Raw genomic sequence first — 21403 nt, 5'->3', positions numbered from 1 at the left:
GCTAAATATGAGCTCGTCATTTACTCCCAAGCGCATCTGAAGGACGGAAAGAAATGTTGAAAGCAAGGCTTTGAGGAAGACGAACGAAAATGGGCGGCTTCTTGTTACAAGCGAGGACCAAACGTCACTTTGTGGGACAAGACTCAGGCTGCGAAACTCCTCTTTACAAGTAAAAAAGTTACAGGTATTGAACTTTTATCTAATAGCCATGGGGCAACATGTGCTATTGCGAGAAAAGAGATTCTTCTCTCTGCTGGGTTGCAGAACTCTGCGAAACTGCTTCTGCTAAGGTGTTTTCCTCCCAAACATACTTATAACTTCAAAACACTGACTAGAGCAGTGGGATTGGGCTAAGGAAGAATTAGAGAGACATAAAATACAGCAGTTGTTTGATCTTCCTGTTGGAGAGAACTTCTCCGACCATCCCTTCCTGGCAACATTCTGGAAAGTCCGTGATCGAAATCTTGCGCTTGGTGTTACGACTCTCTCCTTACCCTGGTAAGGTCACGTGGGTTGGTATGGTGAATGAAGTAAGGTAAGGCAATGATATAGTAGTTAGGAAAACTTAATCAAGTTGAGCACGAAGCTCCTATCTAATGGGTGACAACCCAGAGTTATATAGAACCCGAGTGTTGTGGAGTAAAACCCCCTCCTGGAGTTTTACTGTACCTTGGAGTTTTACAGGAGAGTAAAACTCCATCACGTGACCCACCGCGTGACCTAAGGCCCACTAGTCCCGTGATCGTGACACTTGGAGAGATAGAGATGATAAGCGAGGGGATTGGACTGCCGGTGTAGGCGAGGAATTATAAAAATAAAAATTATAAAAATAAAAATTATATAATAATTATCGTATAAAAAATACGTAATTTTACGTTTTAAATATAATACGTATTATATTTTATCGTATATATAAAAAAAAATTATTTTTATTTTTATTTAAATTTTTTATATATATTATGTGACAGCACAGTTGGACTCAAGTACGTAGACGAGGAATCGGTTAGGCTATCTCTTAGAATCTAAAGGTAAAGAGGAAAGAAAGGTGTTACGGTCACGGGACTAGTGGACTATAGGCTCAGTAAGCGAGGGGACTTGGTCACGTTGTGGAGTCCAAAGGAGTCCGATGGACTCCCCGGGACTCCTAGACTCCAGAAGGGAGTCGGACTCCAGGGGATGAGAAAACTATATATGACTGGCACTTTTGCCATAGGTAGGAGCTTCGTGCTCAACTTGATTAAGTTTTCCTAACTACAATATCATTGCCTTATCTTACTTCATTCACTATACCAACCCACGTGACCTTACCAGGGTAAGGAGAGAGTCGTGACACTTTGAGCACCTGGTCTTGAAGTTAGCATTCGGCAACCATGTCTACCTCTGGACGAGCAGAGACCCCAGTACCCACGGAGGTAACGACCATCGCGGTACAGGAACGTACCCCAGCTGTCAAGGTACCAGACACTTACGACGGTACCCGACACAAGCTCGAATCATTCCTTTGTTCCATGGATATCTATCTAATGTTCAACCCACACTTGTTCCCTAGCGAGGGGGCTAAGGTAGCTTTTGCCGCTAGCTACCTAAGGGGACCAGCCTTCAACTGGTTCAAGGCCTACTTGTCTGACTATATGACTAATCGACACGCAACAACTGGAACGATCCTCAACAGCGCAAGGGAAGAGACTAAAGTCATCTTCAGAGGGTTTGGGGGATTCAAGAAGGCCATAGTGGGGGTTTACGGGGATCTGGAAGTCGAGAAAACGGCTGAAAGGGAATTGATGAGGCTGCGACAGACAGGGTCTGTTAAGGACTACACCTCTAAGTTCCAGCAGTATTCTAGTCAGGCTAGATGGGATGGAAAGGCTCTAAAAAGAACGTACTACATGGGCCTCAAGGAGTTCATCAAGGACGAGCTCGCCCGAGTGGAGCCAGAGCCCACCAGCCTCCAGGAAACCATACGCCTAGCAGCAAAATTCGACGAGCGGTTCTACGAGAGGCGCCTTGAGCGAAAAGGGGTGTACTCCCATCGCTAACCACAAGGTTCCCCAAAGTCATATGACAAGGGGGACCCCATGCAGCTCGACGCAACCACAGCCAGAGGCCAGAGGAAGAGTAAAAGAGGAGGCTTTCATGGGAAGAGACCCAGGAAGCAGCTTTTGCCGGAAGTTAGGAAGGAACGTCGAGAGAAGGGACTCTGTTACAAGTGTGGACTGCCTGGCCACGTTGCATCTTCCCACAACAAGGGAAAAGGCAAGCAGGCCAACGCCACCAAGGAAACCGAGACCTTGAGACAAGCCAATGCTACCCATCGCATGGAAGAATGGGAGCACGATACTCAGCCAGGCTCAGACAGCGGCTAGTGGGGACCTCAAGACGGCACGCCAGAACTCTATGATTCTGACGACGGGTCAGAGGAATCAGGAACCCTAGTTGAGAGGAGCGTCCAAGGGGAAAACCATCAACTTGGGGAAGTTGAATTGGCTGAGGCTCCCACAGACCCTCTCCCTGAGGTCAACGAGGAATGGATCGTCGCCAGCATTGGTGGACATTCAGTGACCTGGGAACCGAAGTACGGGAGGAAGGGCGAGTATGAGAGTCTGCTGCGGAGCGGAATGGATCTGCCTGAGACAGGGATATATTATACCGTCGTATATCGGGATGCGTGGAGAATCGCTTTCCGCACAACCTGGGCTCGGTCGCCAGTGCACGTCTCGTATTTCTCAGGGAAGGAGGACCAGACCCAGACCTTGGATGAGATCCTGGAAGTAGGGCAAATATGGGAGATAATCGCCTACTCTGCAGACCTTTGGGTATGGAGGGAGGTGGTATTCCCACCCTTTGAGGGATACAAGGCACGGATCGCTATGCAAAGGCAAGATAACCCACTTGGGGCACGTTTGCGCAAAAGGACCCCCTATAGGCTCGTTGAGTGGACAACGGCCCTAAAGGAATGGGAATGCCAGTATACCAATCAAAGGGTAACGGAAATCAACACAGTGGAAAGCCGACGACAAGCTTCGGTACGGTTCACACTTCCACCTCCAAGGCAGCTGAGTGCAACTGTCAGGATGGTGCGGGGAAGTACGAATCACTTCCACATACGAGCGATTGTCTAGGGCAGTTCGGTCCTAGTCATGCTCGATTCAGGGGCTCAAGGGAACTATATCTCCAGGGAGACAGTGTCCTAGCTAGGACTATCGGCCTGGCCAAAGGATGAGCTATATTCGCTGAGCACGATAGACGAGACAGCTATCGCTCAAGACGGGGGAAGGGTCGTACATAAGACAAACCCCCTACGAATGAAAATACAGGGACATGTCGAGATGATTGTCTTAGACATTGCCCCGATTGGTCAACACCAGATGGTCCTGGGGATTCCTTGGCTATGGAAGCACAACCCAGAACTCGATTGGACGAAACAGAGTTTGAGGCTTAATCGGTGTGATTGCCCAAACGAATGACTACAAGGACCCAGGGAGGCTAGTACCACGGCCTCTGAGGCACAGGATCAAGCAAACACTGGACAGCTTGACTAGGGACGGGAAGGAATACCCTATCCTTATAGGAAGTACGCTGAGTTGTTTGAGGACCCCGAAGACTTGAGGGCCCTGCCCAAACATCAGCCCTGGGATCACGAGATCAATCTGAAAGAAGGCAAGCAGCCGCCTTGCCAGAAGCTTCGCCGGCACAACCCGCAGACGTTGGGTATACTCGAGGAGTACGTGCAAAGAGCGTTAGCAAAGGGATGGATTAGGGAATCCAAGTCCCCTGTAGCATCGAATATGCTGATCGCACACAAGAAGGACGATCCAAAGGGGCGGCCTTGTGTGGATTACAGAGGACTGAACGACGCTACGGTAAGGGACGTGTATCCCTTACCCAATCTCCAGAGTTTGAGAGATGCGATTGGGTCGGCAGTCATTTACACGAAGCTAGACCAGAACACAGCTTTTGCCTTGATCAGGATCAAGGAAGGCCACGAATGGAAGACAGCCTTTCTGCTGCCTTCTGGCCTATGGGAATACACTGTCATACCGTTCGGACTTACGAACGCACCAGCCACATGCCAACGGCAGAACGAGAATATTCTGCGGGAATACTTGGGCAAGTTCGTAGTCTGCTATATAGATGACATTCTGGTGTATTTACAAAAGAAAGAGGATCACGAGGGGCACGTACGCCTGGTCCTCGAGGCCTTCTCTAAGGTCGGCTCCAGGCTCAAACTCAAGAAGTGCGACTTCGGAGTCACCCGTACGAAGTACTTGGGGTACGTCATTGAGCCAGGGAGAGTATCAATCGATCCGGATAAGATACAGGAGATAAGAGAGTGGCAGTCTCCCCAGACGGTCAAGGACGTCCAGTCCTTCCTGAGCTTCGCCAACTTCTGTAGAATGTTTATCCGAGACTTCTCCAAGCTTGCAGAACCGCTTACAGCACTCACTAAGAAGGATGTCCCGTTTGTATGGACATCCCAAGCGGAGGCCTCTTTCTAGGAAGTAAAGTCAAGATTCTCGAAAGAACCAATACTCTAGCAGTACAGGGAAGACCGAGAAAGTATCGTCGAAACCAACGCATCAGACACGGCTATGGGGGCAGTGCACTTGCAGAAGGCTAACGACGGGAAGCTACACCCTGTCGCGTATTTCTCTAAAAAAATATCACCCGCAGAGCAGAACTACGATATTTACCAGAAAGAACTTCTGGCAATAGTAGAGGCACTCAGGCACTGGAGAGTGTACCTCCAAGGGGCCAAGTTCCCAGTTACTATCCACACCGACTATATGAATCTTCGGGCTTTTACGACCACTAAAGTCTTTGACAATCGAAGGTTGGCACGATGGTCTGAGGAACTTGCTAGCTTTGATCTGAGGATCAAGCACGTGCCGGGCACGCAGAACCCGAGGGCGGATGCCCTTAGCAGGAAACCTGGATACGAGAGCGATAAAGTGTACGATGAACAACCCTTGCTTCGTACCCTCGACAACGGGGACTTAGCACCGGCGATCAGGGAAATAGCCTCTTTAGGACGCCTGGATGGGACTCCGCTGGAGGCCCGTATCAGGGAGGCTTATACTACGGACCCGATGGCAGGTTCCGTCTCTCAGTACTTCAAGAAGACGCCCGGAGGACTACTTACACACGACGGGAAGATTTACCTCCCCTTAAGTGTTAGGGAAGAAGTCGTAAGGGAACAACACGGATTACCGGCCTATGGCCATCAAGGAGAGCGAAGGACTTTCCTCCGACTCTCAAGAGAATACTAGTGTCCGTCAATGAGAGCCCTCGTCAAGAAAGTTATCAAGGATTGCGACACTTGTGCTAGAAACAAGACAAGTCGCCTCGCACCATACGGATTAATGGGGACAGTCCCCATACCGGACACCCCCTAGAAATCAATATCGTGGGACTTTATTACGAAGCTCCCGCTATCTGAAGATCCGGTATCAGGAGTCAAGTACGACTCAATCCTAGTCATCATGGAAAGACTCACGAAGTACATGATACTAGTGCCCTACCAAGAGGCAAGTACAGCCGAACAGCTTGCCCATGCTTTCCTCAGGGAAGTGGTCAGCCGACACGGCTTACCTGAAGAGATACTCTCAGATCGAGACAAGCTCTTCACCTCTAAATTCTGGACCGCCCTCACGGCCGCCCTGGGGATTAAGAGGAAGATAACCACTGCGTTCCATCTGTGGACTAACGGAGGAAACGAAAGAATGAACCAGGTAGTCGAGGCATACTTAAGATGCTATGTCAACTACCAACAAGACAACTGGGTAGCACTCCTACCACTCGCCCAGTTCGCGTACAACAGTTCAACCACAGAAACCACGAAAGAAACACCTTTCTATGCCAACTTCGGTTATAAACCCGTGGCATACAGAGAACCAGGCATCATAGCCATCGACAATAACCTGGCTAGGATCCGTGTCTCTAAGATCAAGGAACTACACACCCAGTTAGCCTCTGAGTTACAGTTTGTTTCTGAGCGCACTACGCACTACTACAACAAGCGGCGTAGCCAGGAGCCTACGCTAAAAGAGGGGGATAGGGTATATTTGATCAGAAAAAACATCAAAACCAAGAGACCAAGCGACAAACTCGATTACAGGAAGCTTGGGCCATATAAGATCAAAAGGGTGAAAGGACCTGTTAATTATGAATTGCAGTTGCCTAAGAACATGAGGATATACCCAACATTCCACATATCACTTCTCGAGCTCGCGCCACCGGGAGCGCCGCCGGCTCCTCAAGTCGAGATCGACCCAGTCAACCCAGATGCCGAGTATGAGGTAGAACAGATACTAGATTGCAAGTATGTCAGAGGGAGGATCAAGTATTTGATCAAGTGGCAAGGATACCCACAGTCAGAGAACACTTGGGAGCCCAAATCGAATCTCAGCTGCCCTGAGATCCTGACTGACTTCCACCGCCGGTATCCAGGCCTTCCCAGGAGGGAACAGGGGCGGAAGGGTCGCTAGGAGCAGGAAGGAGAGACGCTTCCAGGGCATTCCAATTGATGTTGGAAGGTTCTCAGGCAGCTAGAGACGAGGCTGCGGCCCGCTCCCGCTCTTCCTTCTCTAGCCTTTCCTTCTCCTCCACAGAATCCAATTCGTCGAGGTATCGCAGACCACAACGCATCATCTCTTTCTTTCTTTTCTTCAACAAGAGTTTTTGTTTCCGAAGGCGAAGGATTTTCGCCATCGCTTCATCCTCTTGTGATTCCAGTTGATCTATTTGCTTGTCGACAGTGGACCAGTCACTGGCGCTTGGGACTTCGTCGTCCCAACGGTCAGCAAGAGGAACTCCCACGTTGCAACGGCGCTTTGCGCGGATGCATTCGGAGCAGCGCTTCGAGTCACCACCGAGGTCAGCGATACACTTCCGGCGCTCAGTCTTGCAGTAGGAGCACGGGTCCATCGCGTCACTAGTCTCTTCGATTAGTATTGCCAGGTCGAGACGCTGCTTGTCCTTCTTTTCGGTAAGAAGGGCTTTGGCGGATCGCTGGCGGGGTGGCATAATAGAAAGGAGAGAGGGAGCATGGCAACCACAGAATATTTCCTTACACTAGTTATGCACACGGGACTGCACTAGGAGGAATGGGGGATAGTGTCACAGTCACGGGACTAGTGGACTATAGGCTCAGTAAGCGAGGGGACTTGGTCACGTTGTGGAGTCCAAAGGAGTCCGATTGTGACAGCACGGTGGGAAGCTCAGTACGTAGACGAAGTATCGATTCGGCTATCTCTTAGAATCTAAAGGTAAAGAAGAGAAGGGGAATGAAAGAGGAGAAGATCTAGATATATATATGCCAGGGGAAAGGGATGTCATGTGAGGAGCTAAGCCCCAATAGGCTTAAAGCTAGGGAACGCCACCATTCCCGGCCTGACCTTTGTCGCGGGCGATTAGGCAGGCGATTAGGTCAGGTGACAGGCGATTAGCCAGGCGATCCAGGTGGTCCGTAACACCGATGGACTCCCCGGGACTCCTAGACTCCAGAAGGGAGTCGGACTCCAGGGGATGAGAAAACTATATATGACTGGCACTTTTGCCATAGGTAGGAGCTTCGTACTCAACTTGATTAAGTTTTCCTAACTACAATATCATTGCCTTATCTTACTTCATTCACCATACCAACCCACGTGACCTTACCAGGGTAAGGAGAGAGTCGTGACAAAAGGAAGGAAGCGCCGGAAGGCAGGGCATATATACAGGCGAGCGGTCACGTGAGCATTTCGTAGCGGGCACGTGACTCCATAACCGTGACATATTATTTTTAAATTTTTATTATATATTAAATTTATTTCAGAATTTAATATAATAATAATTAAACAAAATATATTTTATTTTAAAGCATTTTATTTTATTTTGCAAAATGATTTATATATTTAAAAACTTTTTTATAACCGCCTAAATTAGCGGCACTCCGAAGCTGTCCTAAAAATGGTCGGAGATTACTGAGCTCGTTCTGCTGGTCCCTTTCAGGGCAACGACTCGCTTGCGTCTCCATCTAATGTCACAGCACCAGCTGTTACGGATCGCCTGAGTTAATCGCCTGCCCAGTCGCCTGCCTAATCGCCTGCGACAGACCGGGAATGGTGGCGTTCCCGAGCTCTAAGCCTAATGGGGCTTAGCTCCTCACATGACATCCCTTTACCTTGGCATATATATAGACAGATCTTTCCTTCTTTCATTCCTCTTCTCTTCTTTACCTTTAGATTCTAAGAGATAGCCGGATCGATTCTTCGTCTACGTACTGAGCTTCCCACCGTGCTGTCACATCTAAATGCTGAAAGGGCCCTTGAAATGACTCTAAACCTACCATATCTTTGCGAACTTCTCCGTGAATTTCGAATCAACGTCAGAGACCAGCACTTGCTGAAAAGGATGATTAGTCAGACAGAATCTTTTAAAGCCCAATACATCACATCACGTTAGAGACATAAAATTGCATGATACATGTCAGTGTCATTTGTCTCCTAATAAGGCAAATGCGGTGGCTCTTTCCCAAATACCATATAGTTACAGTACATGCACACTATCACGTTGTATCCTGCATCTATTGTCGTCTGAAAGCGCCTTGGGGAGGAGGTCCTCTGCCATCAAACGGCGCACCGAAGGCCATACCATCTGGTCCTTGGAATCCACTCATACCTGGTGGCATGAATCCTGGAGGTGGTGGGTTATAGAATCCGGGGGGTGGTTGCATTTGCATATTTCGAGGAGGTCCAGCCATGACATCCGGAGGAGGGAAAGCTCCCATAGGAAATGGTGGAAACATTTGTTGAGGCATTGGCATACGAGTCGGTCCATTTGCCAGTCCAGGAGGAGGGGCAATGTTTTGGGCGACTCGGTGTTGCGGAGGAAGCTGAGGTTGACGATCCCAACCAAGATCCAGACCTGGAGGGGGTGGTCGAGCAAGGATTTGCGTCGGTTGAGGCTGTCGCTCATGAGGTAAGGGGCCACGTTGGAAGGCTTGTTCATCGTAAAAGCCCGGTGGTGGTTGAGGGCGGACTTGACGTTGCGAGGCGCTTCGTTCACGCTGCACGGCCGCCCTGTGCATTTCTTGCTCACGATCCAAGATCTGCTGCATTTGGCGATCATTCTGTTTTGGAGGGATTCCTAACAGAACTTGCTCTGATCGTTGAGGCTCTGGAGCGGATTTCATTAGACCCATGAGAAAATCGGCTTGAGTATCGCGTCTTTGTGGATGACCGGGTCTTGCAGATGATTGGCTTAGAGTATTCTGGCGCTGGCCAACCAAGTCTTGCAACAATTGTTCTGCACTATTTGGTCGTCCTGTTGGCTGACTGCTAGCTAATTGTCGTTGATTTTGCAGATCCTGGAGTGTTTGAGAGTTGCGGGGTATTGTCCGGACTTCCTCTTGTCGCTCGGGGCGATATTGCTGGAACAACTCTGGGCCAAGTCCGTTCTGTTGAGCCTTCTCGACAGGTGGAGGTCGAGGTTGCAAAGCCGGATTTGCAGGAGGCGTAGAACCAGAAGCGCCACCTTGGGTTCCCAAATGCAGTTTCTGGAGCAACATGGCAAAGGCTTGCTTCTCATCCTGTTGCGTAGCTGGGCCGGCCTCAGTTGTACTTGGTACTTGTGGTGGCATAGCAGGAGGTTCTGTTTGGCGTCGTGGTGCTTCATCTTGATTGAAGAACGAGGTGAATCTGGAAGCCTTCCCCGTTGGTTTCGACTTGACAACGTTTTCTTTCTTCAGCTCAGGGCCTAGTTCAGGAGGAACCTCATCTTTTGGAGTTGACCACTTCCCGAAGAACTTGTCAGGAACCGTGTCCAGTTCCATCGGAGTAAGGACCTTCTTCTCTAGACCGAAGAATGATGGGGCATCAGGCTTAGCAATTCCCTCTTCCGCTGCTGGCTTTCCAGCCTTATCCTTTCCTGACATCTGTTCCTTCCATTTCTTGAACTCTTCCAGAGAATGAGCTTTGTTGTTCTTCTCATTCTTTTCCTCGGCAGGCTCATCCATCCATTCAGGTTCGCGCTCTTGACGCTGGTCCCTGTCCCAACGTCGATCACCACGATCGCTTCTCTCGACTTTCTCATCACGGTCCTTGTCCCTCCAGCCTCTACTCCGATCAGCGAATCTGTCACCATTGCTATTGCGGTCTCTGGGATTTGGGGGCGCATCACTGGTGTCCTTGTCTCGAAACCATGAAGGTTCATTGCGACCGCGACCAGTTCCATTCTTGCGTGAATCTCGGTCCTGCTCTTGATCACCGCCATCTTTGTTGTCACGAGAGAATGTATCAAAGCCTCGTGGTCTGTCCTTCGCATCACGATCTTCTCGATCCTTGAATCTCCTATCGTCTCTGTGTCGATCTAGACCCATGCGCCCATTGAATCGTTCAGCGCCTTCTGTGCCAAAACTCTTCCTAGGCTTAACAGTGCTCCACCCATCACTATCCTGGTCTCCTTCTGCCCGCTTCGGACGCAGATTGTTTCTGCCCTCTCGCGTTCGCTCAACTTCGCCTTCAGCCTTTGAACGGAGGTTGAATCGATCTCGAGAATCAGCATCTCTTAACGTTGGACGATCTGAAGAGTCGAAGTTCTTGCCAGTGTTTCTGAAGGGTGTTGCAGAAAGGAAGGAAGTCTTTGGGGGGCCAAGGATGATATCTTCAGGATCTGCCCAATATATCAGCAAGGGAGCAGTGAGCGAGAAAACCTTTGCTTACTAGCACTATTGCGTGAGATGTGTCTCTCAGTGCCAGGACGTCTGGGAGTTTGGTCTAGAAGTGCATTAGAGTCGTGGTTCTTGTTTCGATCAGCACCTGCTTTGGTCGAATTACGCGTAGTATCTGCCGGTGGTCTGTAAAGGTGTCAATGAAGGAAGCAGTCAATCCCCCAGATCTGCAGTCTTACCCCATCCATTGGTCTGCTGGTGGAAGGCCTGGTGGCTTTACCACGTGTGGAGAATCCTTAAGGTATTTCAACTCCTCAACATTGTATCGCCGAGGTCGAGCAGTAGGCTCATCCTGTTTGCCTTCCATTGATATCGAAGGGTGGTATGGCAAGCTCAAGTTCAATGTGTGGTGCAAAACAACACGGCAGGTCGTAGAAGAGAGAGAGGTCGAGGTGTTCGCTATAAAGGCGAGCTTGTGGTGGGTACAGACAGCAACTGTTTATTTTTGAAGTCGAAGGTGAAATATTCGCGGGGTTTGGAGAAAGAAGGGCAGATATCGTCTCGTCAAGTTAGCTGTAGCGCGAGGCGCAAAGCGCGATTCGAAGCAAGAGGTCGTGTGTACAGTGTGGGGATGGATGGAGGAAGATCTTGGGATTTGATGCGACCAGTGGTAACGGCGCTCGCGCCTGAGTTTTGTAATTGTCAATACTGGTTGTAGAAGAGTCGCCGAGGAGGTTGGTATCAATTTACTGATTTCTTTGTGTAGGTAAGGTAGGTAAGGTACAGGGTTTCGTTGAGAACGCAGCAACAGTAGGTACATTGCGATGTGATTCTATCCACGACGCTAAAGAGCAAAGCCTTAGAACGCCCATTATCAGACTGGTCAGGGGACCAACCCTGCAGTATCAAAATCTTTTCATGATGTATAATCATACGGAATTCAACATTTGGGTATCTAAAGATTATCGATCTATACTACTCTGAACTTTTATGTTTCAACCGCCAGCTTCAGACCTCTTTTCCATCTCGAAACTCTATCCGGATCACATGACTCCATGATCTGTTTGACCACCACTTCTATCGGCAACCCTCCACCAAGCGCAGCCTGTGCATGCAGCCAGGTCATGGTGCTGAATCTCGTTATCAGTGTAGTGCTACCCCCGCTGATGTTTGAGGCTCTGAGGACTATCCGGAGGACGCCATCACGCAAATTTGCCCGTAAATATCTGCTGTTGTAGAGTGAAAGCAGTTTCTCAAACACCAACTGCCTGCGATACACTGCCATGTCCGCCTCCGTTCGAAGACCAGCGAGCATGTAATTCAGGAGCCAATCGACTTCCACGTGGTGTGTATCATCCAAGGTGGGTTTTTCATCGAGGATCTTGTGCATCATTGGGAGTTTATCCACTTGCCAGGTCGGGCCTTTCGATAGAAATTTGTTCATCTTTGCGTAGAGGATATGAAGAGGGTCTTTCAAGACTACTATGGCGTTTGCAGCAAAAGCCGAGATATAAGTTGGTAAGGGACCCTGATCGATAGTCTTCTTGGCAGTCTCAGTAATTTCGGAAAGTAGTAGCCATAGTTGTTCCTTCTCCTCGAATGAGGATGCCTTGAGTTTGGTAGCGAACTTCGATATATTCGTCAGAGCTTCTTTCCGAACACTCAAATGCTCCGAGGACAAGAGCCTGATCAGTGCCTTTGTATGCCCATCTTCAATCACTTCGTCGACCTCTTTGGTCATCCATTTCACTAATGATCTATAATCTTCATCCAACGCAAGTGAATCCGTCCTCATTGTGGCCAGTAACACAGCATGCTCAGCGTCCAGGGATATTCTTGGTCTTGCATCGTCTTCCAATTCTGATGTTGTAACATTCGGCTCCGGTATATCAATATCGTCGACCAACTTGCGGGCTTCTGTGATTGTCTTTCGAGCTGATGATGTCTCAGGCAGCGCTGCGGTAAAACTTTGTATCAGCGTCTTCAGAATATGTTTGTCCTCCTTGATTTTGATTGAGGCGCCTATCCATTCTGCCAGGAATCGTGCTATTTCCTGTAACACCATATCATCGGTAGATTTCACGAGATATGGCCATTGTTCCACCATTGCCAACGTTAACAGACTGATAGTGGGGTGTTGTTTCTGTGCTGAAATTTCCACCGAGAGCTCATCAAGTGCAAAGAGGTACTTGATAGGCTTAGCAGCACACCGTGATATACAATCATCCAAGAAACTGTACAAGGCAGATGACGCACATGACCCATTCATCGCTCTAAGCCTGACAATGAAGGTCTCGAGGGCAGAAACTAATGTTTGGCTCTGGAAAATTTGATTTTCCGCAACAATTGAGTATAGCACATCTCTGATCTTGAGCAATGGCAAAATCACAGGCGCTTCAGCCGTCAGCTTTAGCATTCCCATAAAAGGTGTGACCGAGGCATCTTGCGTTCGGTTAAACCAGCGCATGCCGGGCGAGAAATGAGCAAACTCGAATAGATGTTCGACTTCGAGAGAACGTAAGGCACGGCTCTCGTCGTTAAGAGAAGTATCCTCTAATGCTTGCAAACTGTCTGCTAGAGCTGCCGAGACTCCAAATTTGGCATCTAATGCAATTTGCGGAGCAACTTCGTAGTACAGCACGAGAAGTTTCGCAATCGCCTCCTTTTGCATCAGATCATCACTGTTCATTCTCCTAAAGGCGAGAATAACATCTTTGATAGGTGGACATCTGCTACAAAAATCTTCGGTCAACCTTTCCGCTGCTTGGACCCATAGCTGAGATGCACTGTCCTTTGCAGCCTCGTGGTACATGCGTAAGATATCTTGGAATTTCTGAAGTGCAACGCACAGTATCCTAGCAGCAAAGAATGTGATGAGTGTGTTGTGAGGCTGAGTGAAGCATCGAGTCATGACTTTTTGACCGAGAGGTTGAGGGAGGACACTTTCCAAGATAATGGCAGGAGGTGGAGGAAGTTTTGCATAGCGTTCTTGATAGCCGAAAAACTTTGGAATGGGAAGGTTTAGTGAAGAATAGATAAAGGCGGAGTAGCCTATCCATGTTGTTGTGAGCTTGGGGTCGAAGGAGAAATCTTTCTTGCCGAAGAAGTAATCAGCGATTAACTCGGGAGCACATTTCAGAATTGATATCAGGAGCTCGCCCTGTTTTTTGTTGGACCAAGGGCGTAAATTCTGGATGAATTCTGACAAGATCGTATTTCGTACAGGCACTTTCCCAGTAAACTTCTCCATCCACTCGACACTGTCAAGGCCCAAATTTATTGACGGACCTTCTACTTCGAGATCTTGTGCATCATCTGGATCAACACCTCGAGGATAAAACCCGGATTGGCGCAAAAGTACTCCCATATCGGGAGACGTGCAGGCCAACGTAAGGAAGTCGTGAGCGATGGTATCTACCGTTCTTGCTTCTAAAGTTAAATCCTCTTCGAGCTGATTATAGCGAGAGAGCAGAGCTATTCGTCCCAAGGAGGTAGCATTGACGATCTTCGTTTTAGCATCTCTCGGAAGGCCTTCATCCAGTAAAATATGAAGTTTCAAAGTCTCCAATGTGTCACGAACCATGAATGGGGGATCATCTCTGATATCCCTGGTGATAGCAGACGTTATGTCCCTTTGATTGAGTAGTTCCCGCTTCGATTCTGTAGGAAGAAACTTGATCATTGCTAGTAGAAACCTCAGCGCATTCGTGCGTACGGAAGGCTTCTTAAGATCTTCGACACCATCGCCTTCGTATCGAAGGGATAGATTGCGAGCCAGTGCTTTCAGAGTGAAGTCCCTTTTCTGGAAAATCTGTCTTGCGAGCACCCCTCCATCGAAGAGGCAGGTTTCTCTCAGCATCCTCAATACAGGAGAAATCAAGAAACCCTTGACCTTGTTGGCAGTCAGACCTCTAGACATGAGTTCTCCTTGTCGCTTTTGGAGAAGTGTTCGTCCAAGCCTCAAGCCATATTCAGACAAATCCAGCGATCCAGATATCGTTCTGAGCAATAGCGCAAGAACAGCAGGCACAGCGGACAACAGACTCTCGTCGTTCGACTGGGATGCGAAGCTCCATGTCTGCATGAGATCGTTCAAGAACACAGCGTCTTTGTCATTCTCATCCGAAGGCTTTTGCGACTCGAGATATTCTTTGAGTATTGCGGCTTGGAGAGCTTTGTCGTTCTCGTGATTTGCGAAATTGTCTAGGAATGCTTTGAAAGTATGGATTGCTGTCATATACTCAGCATAGTAATTAGGACATTTTTGAGAAACGAAGGAATATTTACCATGTTTCAATCTGAGGGCATCTTGGTCGAAGGCAAGAATCTGCCGTAGTTGTCTTGCAGAACGAATCTCTTCCGTCGGCGTTTGTTTTGTAGCTTGTGTAATCTTCTGGCGTTTCAAATAGGCCTGGTTGCCATCGACCACCTCATCTGCAGGCCGCTTAGCCATTGTATCTGGTAGAAATTGTGTCTGCTTGTTGGACGCATTTCTCATGCACTTTTATGCTATGGTGAACTCTTTTTTTTGATAGCATTGTCGGAGAAATATGTTACTAGATGCCGATACCCCGCGATACCGTATTGGGCGATGAGCTAGGGCGGTCAAGTTATCTTCATCTGCAGAATTCTTGGATGTCTGTAGCTCTTCAAATTCAACATGTTCCTCCATCAAATATGATGTGACGAAGGTTGGATAGCCTTAAGGCTTACAACTTCGATGCCTCCAATCCTCCCCTCGACCCCCCGCCGTGGGACCCAGCGGGCGTCCCATCTCCGTCAAGTGAGCAATGGCAGTGCAGACATCATGTTTAACAGCCGTCCTGTTACTTCCTCGGACAGCAGCACACTTCACCACGATACCACACCTTCGAAAGTGCGCATCGAGAGACGGTGCACAATATGGGTTCACGACGAGGGCTACTCCAAGGACGAGGTGGTTCTCAATCTCGACTTGTTTCCAAACGTCAAACCTGGCGAACTCATGGCTGTTGTCGCACTGAAAACCGACTCTGGAGTTCGAGACTTTCAAGACAAAGCCCAATTCGCGAAAATAGAGCCGGAGGTTTTAGGAACAGCCATGCAGCGAGAAGACAGCAATTCCAATCCTAGAAGTCCAGGCACCGCGAATCCCAATGATGTCAAGCACGACGTGGATGTCGGGAACAGGTATCTCTTTATTGCGAAGGACATGCCGAAGGAAATGAAGACAAGACAACCAACCCTAGAAGTTTCAGTAGCGAAACATATAGCGGATGTTTTTTGTCTCAAACATCGTTCTAATGTATTGTTGACTACGGTCTGTACTCTCCTTTCTCGATTGTGATCCTCCACTGACTCTCCTGAAGACCGATGTAGCTCTCAGCTCTGCATCTCATGTTGAACTGAGTTTTAAAGATCAATATCTTGCCAGATCCGACATGTGGAGACTAGCAGTTGGGGAGCTCGGCAATAAGACAGTTTATAAAGGACAAAAGGTACTTTTCATGGGCACTATCAAAGCTCAAGTGAGTTGTGTCTACGTGGATGGGCGCAAGGTCCAGTCCGCCTTCTTTTCTACCAACACCAAGCCCATATTCAGAAGCGAGTCGGCACGTTACGTTCTATTCATTCAAATGTCGAGAGAAATGTGGGACTTCGACTCTGAAGGTTCTGGTGAGATCATGTTCAACAAAGTTGTCAATGGCTTTCTCCCAGCGCTTTTCAAGAAGTGGGCTTTACTAAAAGCAAAACACCTCGTTAGCATTGTACTTTTCACAAGGGTAGAGTACGACGTTGGGATCTCATCAGAGCTCGCATTAAGCGCTCGCGACAGTGATTACCATACAGGCGTTCAGACCGATGGGAACAAGAGACCCTACAAGGACTTCTACAGAGTTGTTGTCAGTGAGATGGCTAGTGGATCATGGACCACGATACTGTACCAGCTGAAACGCGAGTTCAAATTCTTTCGGAAAGACATTTCCATGCATCGAATAAATACAGGGACTACTATTGGTCCAGCTGCAGACAGTAACATAAGGGGTGTACTGGGAACACGTATTGAAGCCGAACCCTCCCTAGCCATGCATGGAAATGTTCTTGAAGCGATCAATCTTGCGTCTTCTCAGTTCGCCCACGATTACATCGATAGAGACTTGATGAGGACTGGCATATCCGTCGTTGTCATCACGCCGTGCCCTGGAATCTTCGAGGTAGACTACGAGACTTTGAGACTGACGACGGAGAGTCTCATTAACAATGGCATTGGCATAGATCTAGTATGTTTGCCAAAGATGCCGCTTCATTCAGTACCTATATTTCGCTATCGAAACCCACAGTATGCCGCATTCCAGGAGGCTATCCACTTCAAGACACTTCGTAGCGAAGACAGTACACCTCGACAGACTGCAGCAATGTTTGGGAGTAGTTTCTCGTCGCTTAATGATTCTCTGTCCCCTGTGAAAGCCTCACAGCCTGATCGGAGTCTGCGTACTGGCTCTTTCACAGCAGCCACTCCTCCGAGTGAGTGGTCATATGCTATACCACACTGGATCGACGTTTCATTCTGGACGGGAGCTTCTGAAGATGCACACATCAAAAATGATGATATGGCAATTCCGCTCGAGCACAGCTACACCACTTCATACTCGGGGTCAACAGATTTCGAGGTTAGGTGTAAAATGTATGAGATGGAAATGGCGAGCGTCATGGAGAATGTAATGACCGAAATTGCCGTGACACCTCTCCAGCACGACACTATCTTCCCACACATGATCCTAGGATCTCGCGAAATCCCTGGCGAACGCCTACGTCGAGATGAAGCCGCTATATTGATTCGGCGGGACCGAAGTTACACGAGTCTCCTGGAGTTTGTCAACGGCCCGTCGAAGCCTTTATTAGATCGCCACCCGTCTCATGAAGAGCGAAGATTTCATCACACGCTGGACATGTTTGACATAGCAAGATCGGAGCTGACGGATGACCATTTCATGGACCACCCTAGTAATGAAGCAAGGAGATCATATAGAACTGGAAGTGAGGAAGCAGCCAGGAAGATTCTTGCCGAGGACCCAAAAGTTTTCGGCAACTCTTTCAAAGATGAAAGTGGTACCATGAAAGCTGCTCATTTCCTCCCTGGTTCAACAACCGATAGTACCAAGAAGGAGAAGAAACAAGCAGGCGATACTTCCAAGGTACGGAAAGGTAGCGTGGCAAGCTCCATGACACCTTCTTCACGAGTATCACCAATTAAACCACCCAGGTTCGGACGGCAGATCAGCTTGGGGAAGCATGGATTCGGAATCGCCGCTCCAAAGGCTGTTATGGCAGAAATTCATATCGAAAACGCTAGTGCAGCGAAGCCAGCGTCCACGACCTCAGATCTATCGGGATCGAAGCATAAAAACATCAACAGTGATATGGCTAATCACTACCTTGCTTCTGCAGCATCACAGGCCCAGGAGCGCCCATCGTCATCGCAGAGTGAAAAGCCCAGATCGAAGATAGCCACCCCACCACCAGAGTTGAGGGCGCCTTTAGAAGGGCCTATTGCAGAACCCATTCAGTCAAGTCGACCTATGACTATAAGGAGTGCTTTGCAGTCACTAGATTCCACAAACCAATTCAAGTCTCGGTCAGTGCTTGGCTCGCTGTATGAAACCCCCGACAGGCAGGAAGACGCGAATGGAGCTCATTTCTCGATGCGACCAGATGATAACCAAAAAATCTTCACCTCCAAGCTTCTCGCGGGATCTGTTCCTGAGCTACCCGCAACACTATCGCCAACGACAGCTCTTTCACCTTGGCTAAGCGTATTGAACCCATCCAATCCTTCAGCAAACGATGCAGTCGGCCCTAGTCAGTATCGAAGGTGGCAACATGTATTTCCAAGACCAGTTCTCACCAAAACGATGAAGTGGAAGTCTTTGTGCTCTCCCGCCTCGGTCCCTCTGACAACGGAATACTTTCCTACAAAGCATCAGCTTGACACTGAGTATCAACAAAAGCCATACAACATCTCGCAAAATGTTGAGGATGAACTCCACGAAGATCCAAAAACCAGGGAAGAGTTTCTCAGAGAACTAATTGGTCTGCGTCTGTCACAAGGCTTCCAGATCGTTGTTGGTCTAGCAGTCGCAGAAGCTTTCGGGCAAAAAGCACTGAAGATTGCTAATGTGTTCGACCAGGAACACATCGCAGAAGACGGTGCTAGTGTGTTCATGTCGATGGGGAGCATTATTCACCAATTGTCGTGTGTTAACGAAAGCGAGATCGAGGTCAACATGTTTGTCCGCAAGCCAACAGCCTCAACTGTATCGAGTCCGGGATCCGTTACGCCAGCTATATACAATCCTGCTATTCGCACAACATTAGCGGATGACTACGAGTCTCGTCGGATAATTCTTGGCAGGCCGAAGGACGAATACAATTGGAATTATGTCGACGCCTTCATTGCAGGCTTTGACGAAGAGATGTCCGAAGGGCTGAGATTTTGGAGAGCTCGATTTGTACTCATTCCAGTCGAGCGGCCTACAACTCTTCAAAGACGTCGAGGCGAGGACAATGAGGAAGAAATTCGACTAGAGGGTATCAAAAAGCTCACGCAGATGTGGCAGCGACATAGAGTCATCCCTGCATCAGAACGTCGTTTCCAGAATCAGACATCACACAAAGTTAAGGATCCGAATCCTCTAGATATCGTCTACAAAACGGAAGACCCGTCTTTTGTCGTGACCGCTGAATTGGAGACTCTGCCATTAGTTGAGACTGGCGAACCTGGATCCAAGCGAGGGCAATTATTGGAGACAGAGCGCTTTCGAAAATCGAAGCTGGACATCGCAGGACTTGCCGACGCTATTCAAGCTCCCGTGGAAAAAGGTGGAGTTCGAATGCAGAATCGAAGGTGGCATTTCAGGTTACATTATAATTGTTTCATTGGTTCTGACATGACTACTTGGCTAATTGAGAACTTTGAGGACATTGACACTCGAGAGGAGGCTGTCGAGCTTGGAAACAAGCTCATGGCAAAGGATGAGATACAGAGGATGAGAGAAAAAGAAATGGGGAAGGAAATCAAAGAGAAAGACACAGGGATATTCGTTCATGTTGAAAAACGCCATCCGTTCAGAGATGGTCAGTATTTTTACCAGGTCACAGGAGATTACGCGAAGCAGCGCCCCGAAAGTCGAAGCGGATGGTTCGCATCCAGACGTCGGGACTACTCTAGTTCAATACCGTCAACACCAATGTCCGACACGATGATGAGAGACTCTCCTCGACCTGAAAGATCTCGCGCGAGTTCCAATTTTGACGATGGTTCTACCGACTCTGGTGCAACGACCCCGACCACCGCTGGAGGAGCGGGAAAGAAACCAAAAGTTGCACTCAGCAAAGTCATGAAGTACGACGTAGATCACCGGAAGCGATCATACCGCCCAGAACGAATCAATCTCCACTACGATCGCCTACATAATCCGGATAACTGTTACCACATCCGAATCGACTGGTTAGGAGTGACAGCTAAGCTAATAGAAGATGCTATAGAATCTTGGGCCTCAATAGCTGAACGCTACGGTCTCAGGCTCGTCGAAGCACCAATCGGAGAAGCTTGTTCGATCACCTCGATTCATCCATTCAGGAGTCCATATATTATCGAGCTTGCTACCCAACCTCCAGACCAGCAGCCAAGAACATACTTTGACGTCAGCTCGTTCGGACCACAGGTTCGAGATAGCCCAGCAACACGACACTATTATCAAAAAGCCATCATGAAGAAGTTCAACTTTGTTCTCGACATCGAAGCCGCACGAAACTTTCCTAATAACGTAGAGGTCACCTACTCCTGGGGCAAGCCGGATTTCAAGTTTACGCAGTATATACATCGATCAGGAGTTGTCCTCGCGCAAATTACCGATGAAGGAAGCTTCCTACTACTGGCAAACCGACTCTATAATAATCGAACGGCGGCAGCGAGAGAGTGGGACAGGTATGTCAAGGTCGACCATGCGGATCGTAATGTCCGCATGGCTTCATCTGTCTATAGCCACGGTATCATGTCTGAGAAACAAACTCCTGTCAATTCTCCTATGCTCCGTCCTACTACTAATCACATTGGATCTCCTATCTTGCGTGCTACTTCTGACGTTTTGGGTCCCAGTCTGGCGGGTTCGAAATTAGCTAATGTCACCACCCCCGAATCTATCAAAAACGAGCTTGAACTGTTTTGCAGAACTCCTATGGCGCTGGAATCTTTCTATAAGGAAGTACTAGAAAGATCTACTCCACCAAGTGCGACACCACCGATGCTCAGAAGTCCATTTGTTGGCAGCCTGCTCGATTCGAATATTCCAACCTTGGGTCTGCCGCCGGGAATCTTGGCGAGAGATACGAGTCCAAGCCCGATGCGTCTCAGCGGACAAAGCGGTGTGGGGAGTCCAATGCCTCCATTTACACGGAGACAGAGTGTGCAACTGGGAATGAGTGGGGATAACGCAAAGCCTGGAAATGACAGTCCTAGAGGTAGCATCACGGAGTCGGATAAGATGTCTTAAGTGGTGCATTTCACGGGAGTTTGGTTGGCCTGTGGCAGGTTTTGATGGATAATATACCCGGGTATGGGACGCATTCTATTCATGTCTTGTATGATATAATTCTCGGATGAGGCCGATAGTTGTGTAGGTTAACATAAATGTACGTAAAGTTTATCGAAATTTCTAACACTGGCTGGTCAATATTTATACAGTGATTGGTTTCATTGGTTCTTCTTGAGGTGAA

The 21403-nt window shown here is 48.5% G+C and overlaps 3 protein-coding genes across 3 annotated transcripts; 1 reads left to right on the top strand and 2 right to left on the bottom strand.

Moving 5' to 3' along the window:
• Positions 1-8563: 8563 nt before the first annotated feature.
• Positions 8564-11015, bottom strand: LY89DRAFT_702681 (uncharacterized protein; the record flags this gene model as incomplete). The annotated part of the gene is made up of 3 exons (XM_018217266.1): positions 8564-10650; positions 10701-10834; positions 10888-11015. The coding sequence occupies 3 exons, from the start codon at positions 11013-11015 to the stop codon at positions 8564-8566; spliced, it is 2349 nt and encodes a 782-aa protein (XP_018061411.1).
• A 570-nt stretch (positions 11016-11585) lies between these two features.
• On the bottom strand, positions 11586-15145 carry LY89DRAFT_632091 (uncharacterized protein). Its single transcript, XM_018211295.1, has 2 exons — positions 14936-15145; positions 11586-14878 (listed from the first exon to the last, which is right to left on the bottom strand). Exons 1-2 carry the CDS (start codon positions 15099-15101, stop codon positions 11637-11639), a joined length of 3408 nt encoding a protein of 1135 aa, XP_018061410.1. The 5' UTR covers positions 15102-15145; the 3' UTR covers positions 11586-11636.
• A 223-nt stretch (positions 15146-15368) lies between these two features.
• On the top strand, positions 15369-21180 carry LY89DRAFT_602140 (vacuolar membrane-associated protein-like protein IML1; the record flags this gene model as incomplete). Its single annotated transcript, XM_018210231.1, has 2 exons — positions 15369-15947; positions 15997-21180. 2 exons carry the CDS (start codon positions 15369-15371, stop codon positions 21178-21180), a joined length of 5763 nt encoding a protein of 1920 aa, XP_018061409.1.
• Positions 21181-21403: the final 223 nt, after the last annotated feature.

Source organism: Mollisia scopiformis (assembly GCF_001500285.1).
Source record: "Mollisia scopiformis unplaced genomic scaffold LY89scaffold_39, whole genome shotgun sequence".
Taxonomy (NCBI): Eukaryota; Fungi; Ascomycota; class Leotiomycetes; order Helotiales; family Mollisiaceae; genus Mollisia; species Mollisia scopiformis.
This window is presented reverse-complemented; position numbering and strand designations above follow the sequence as displayed.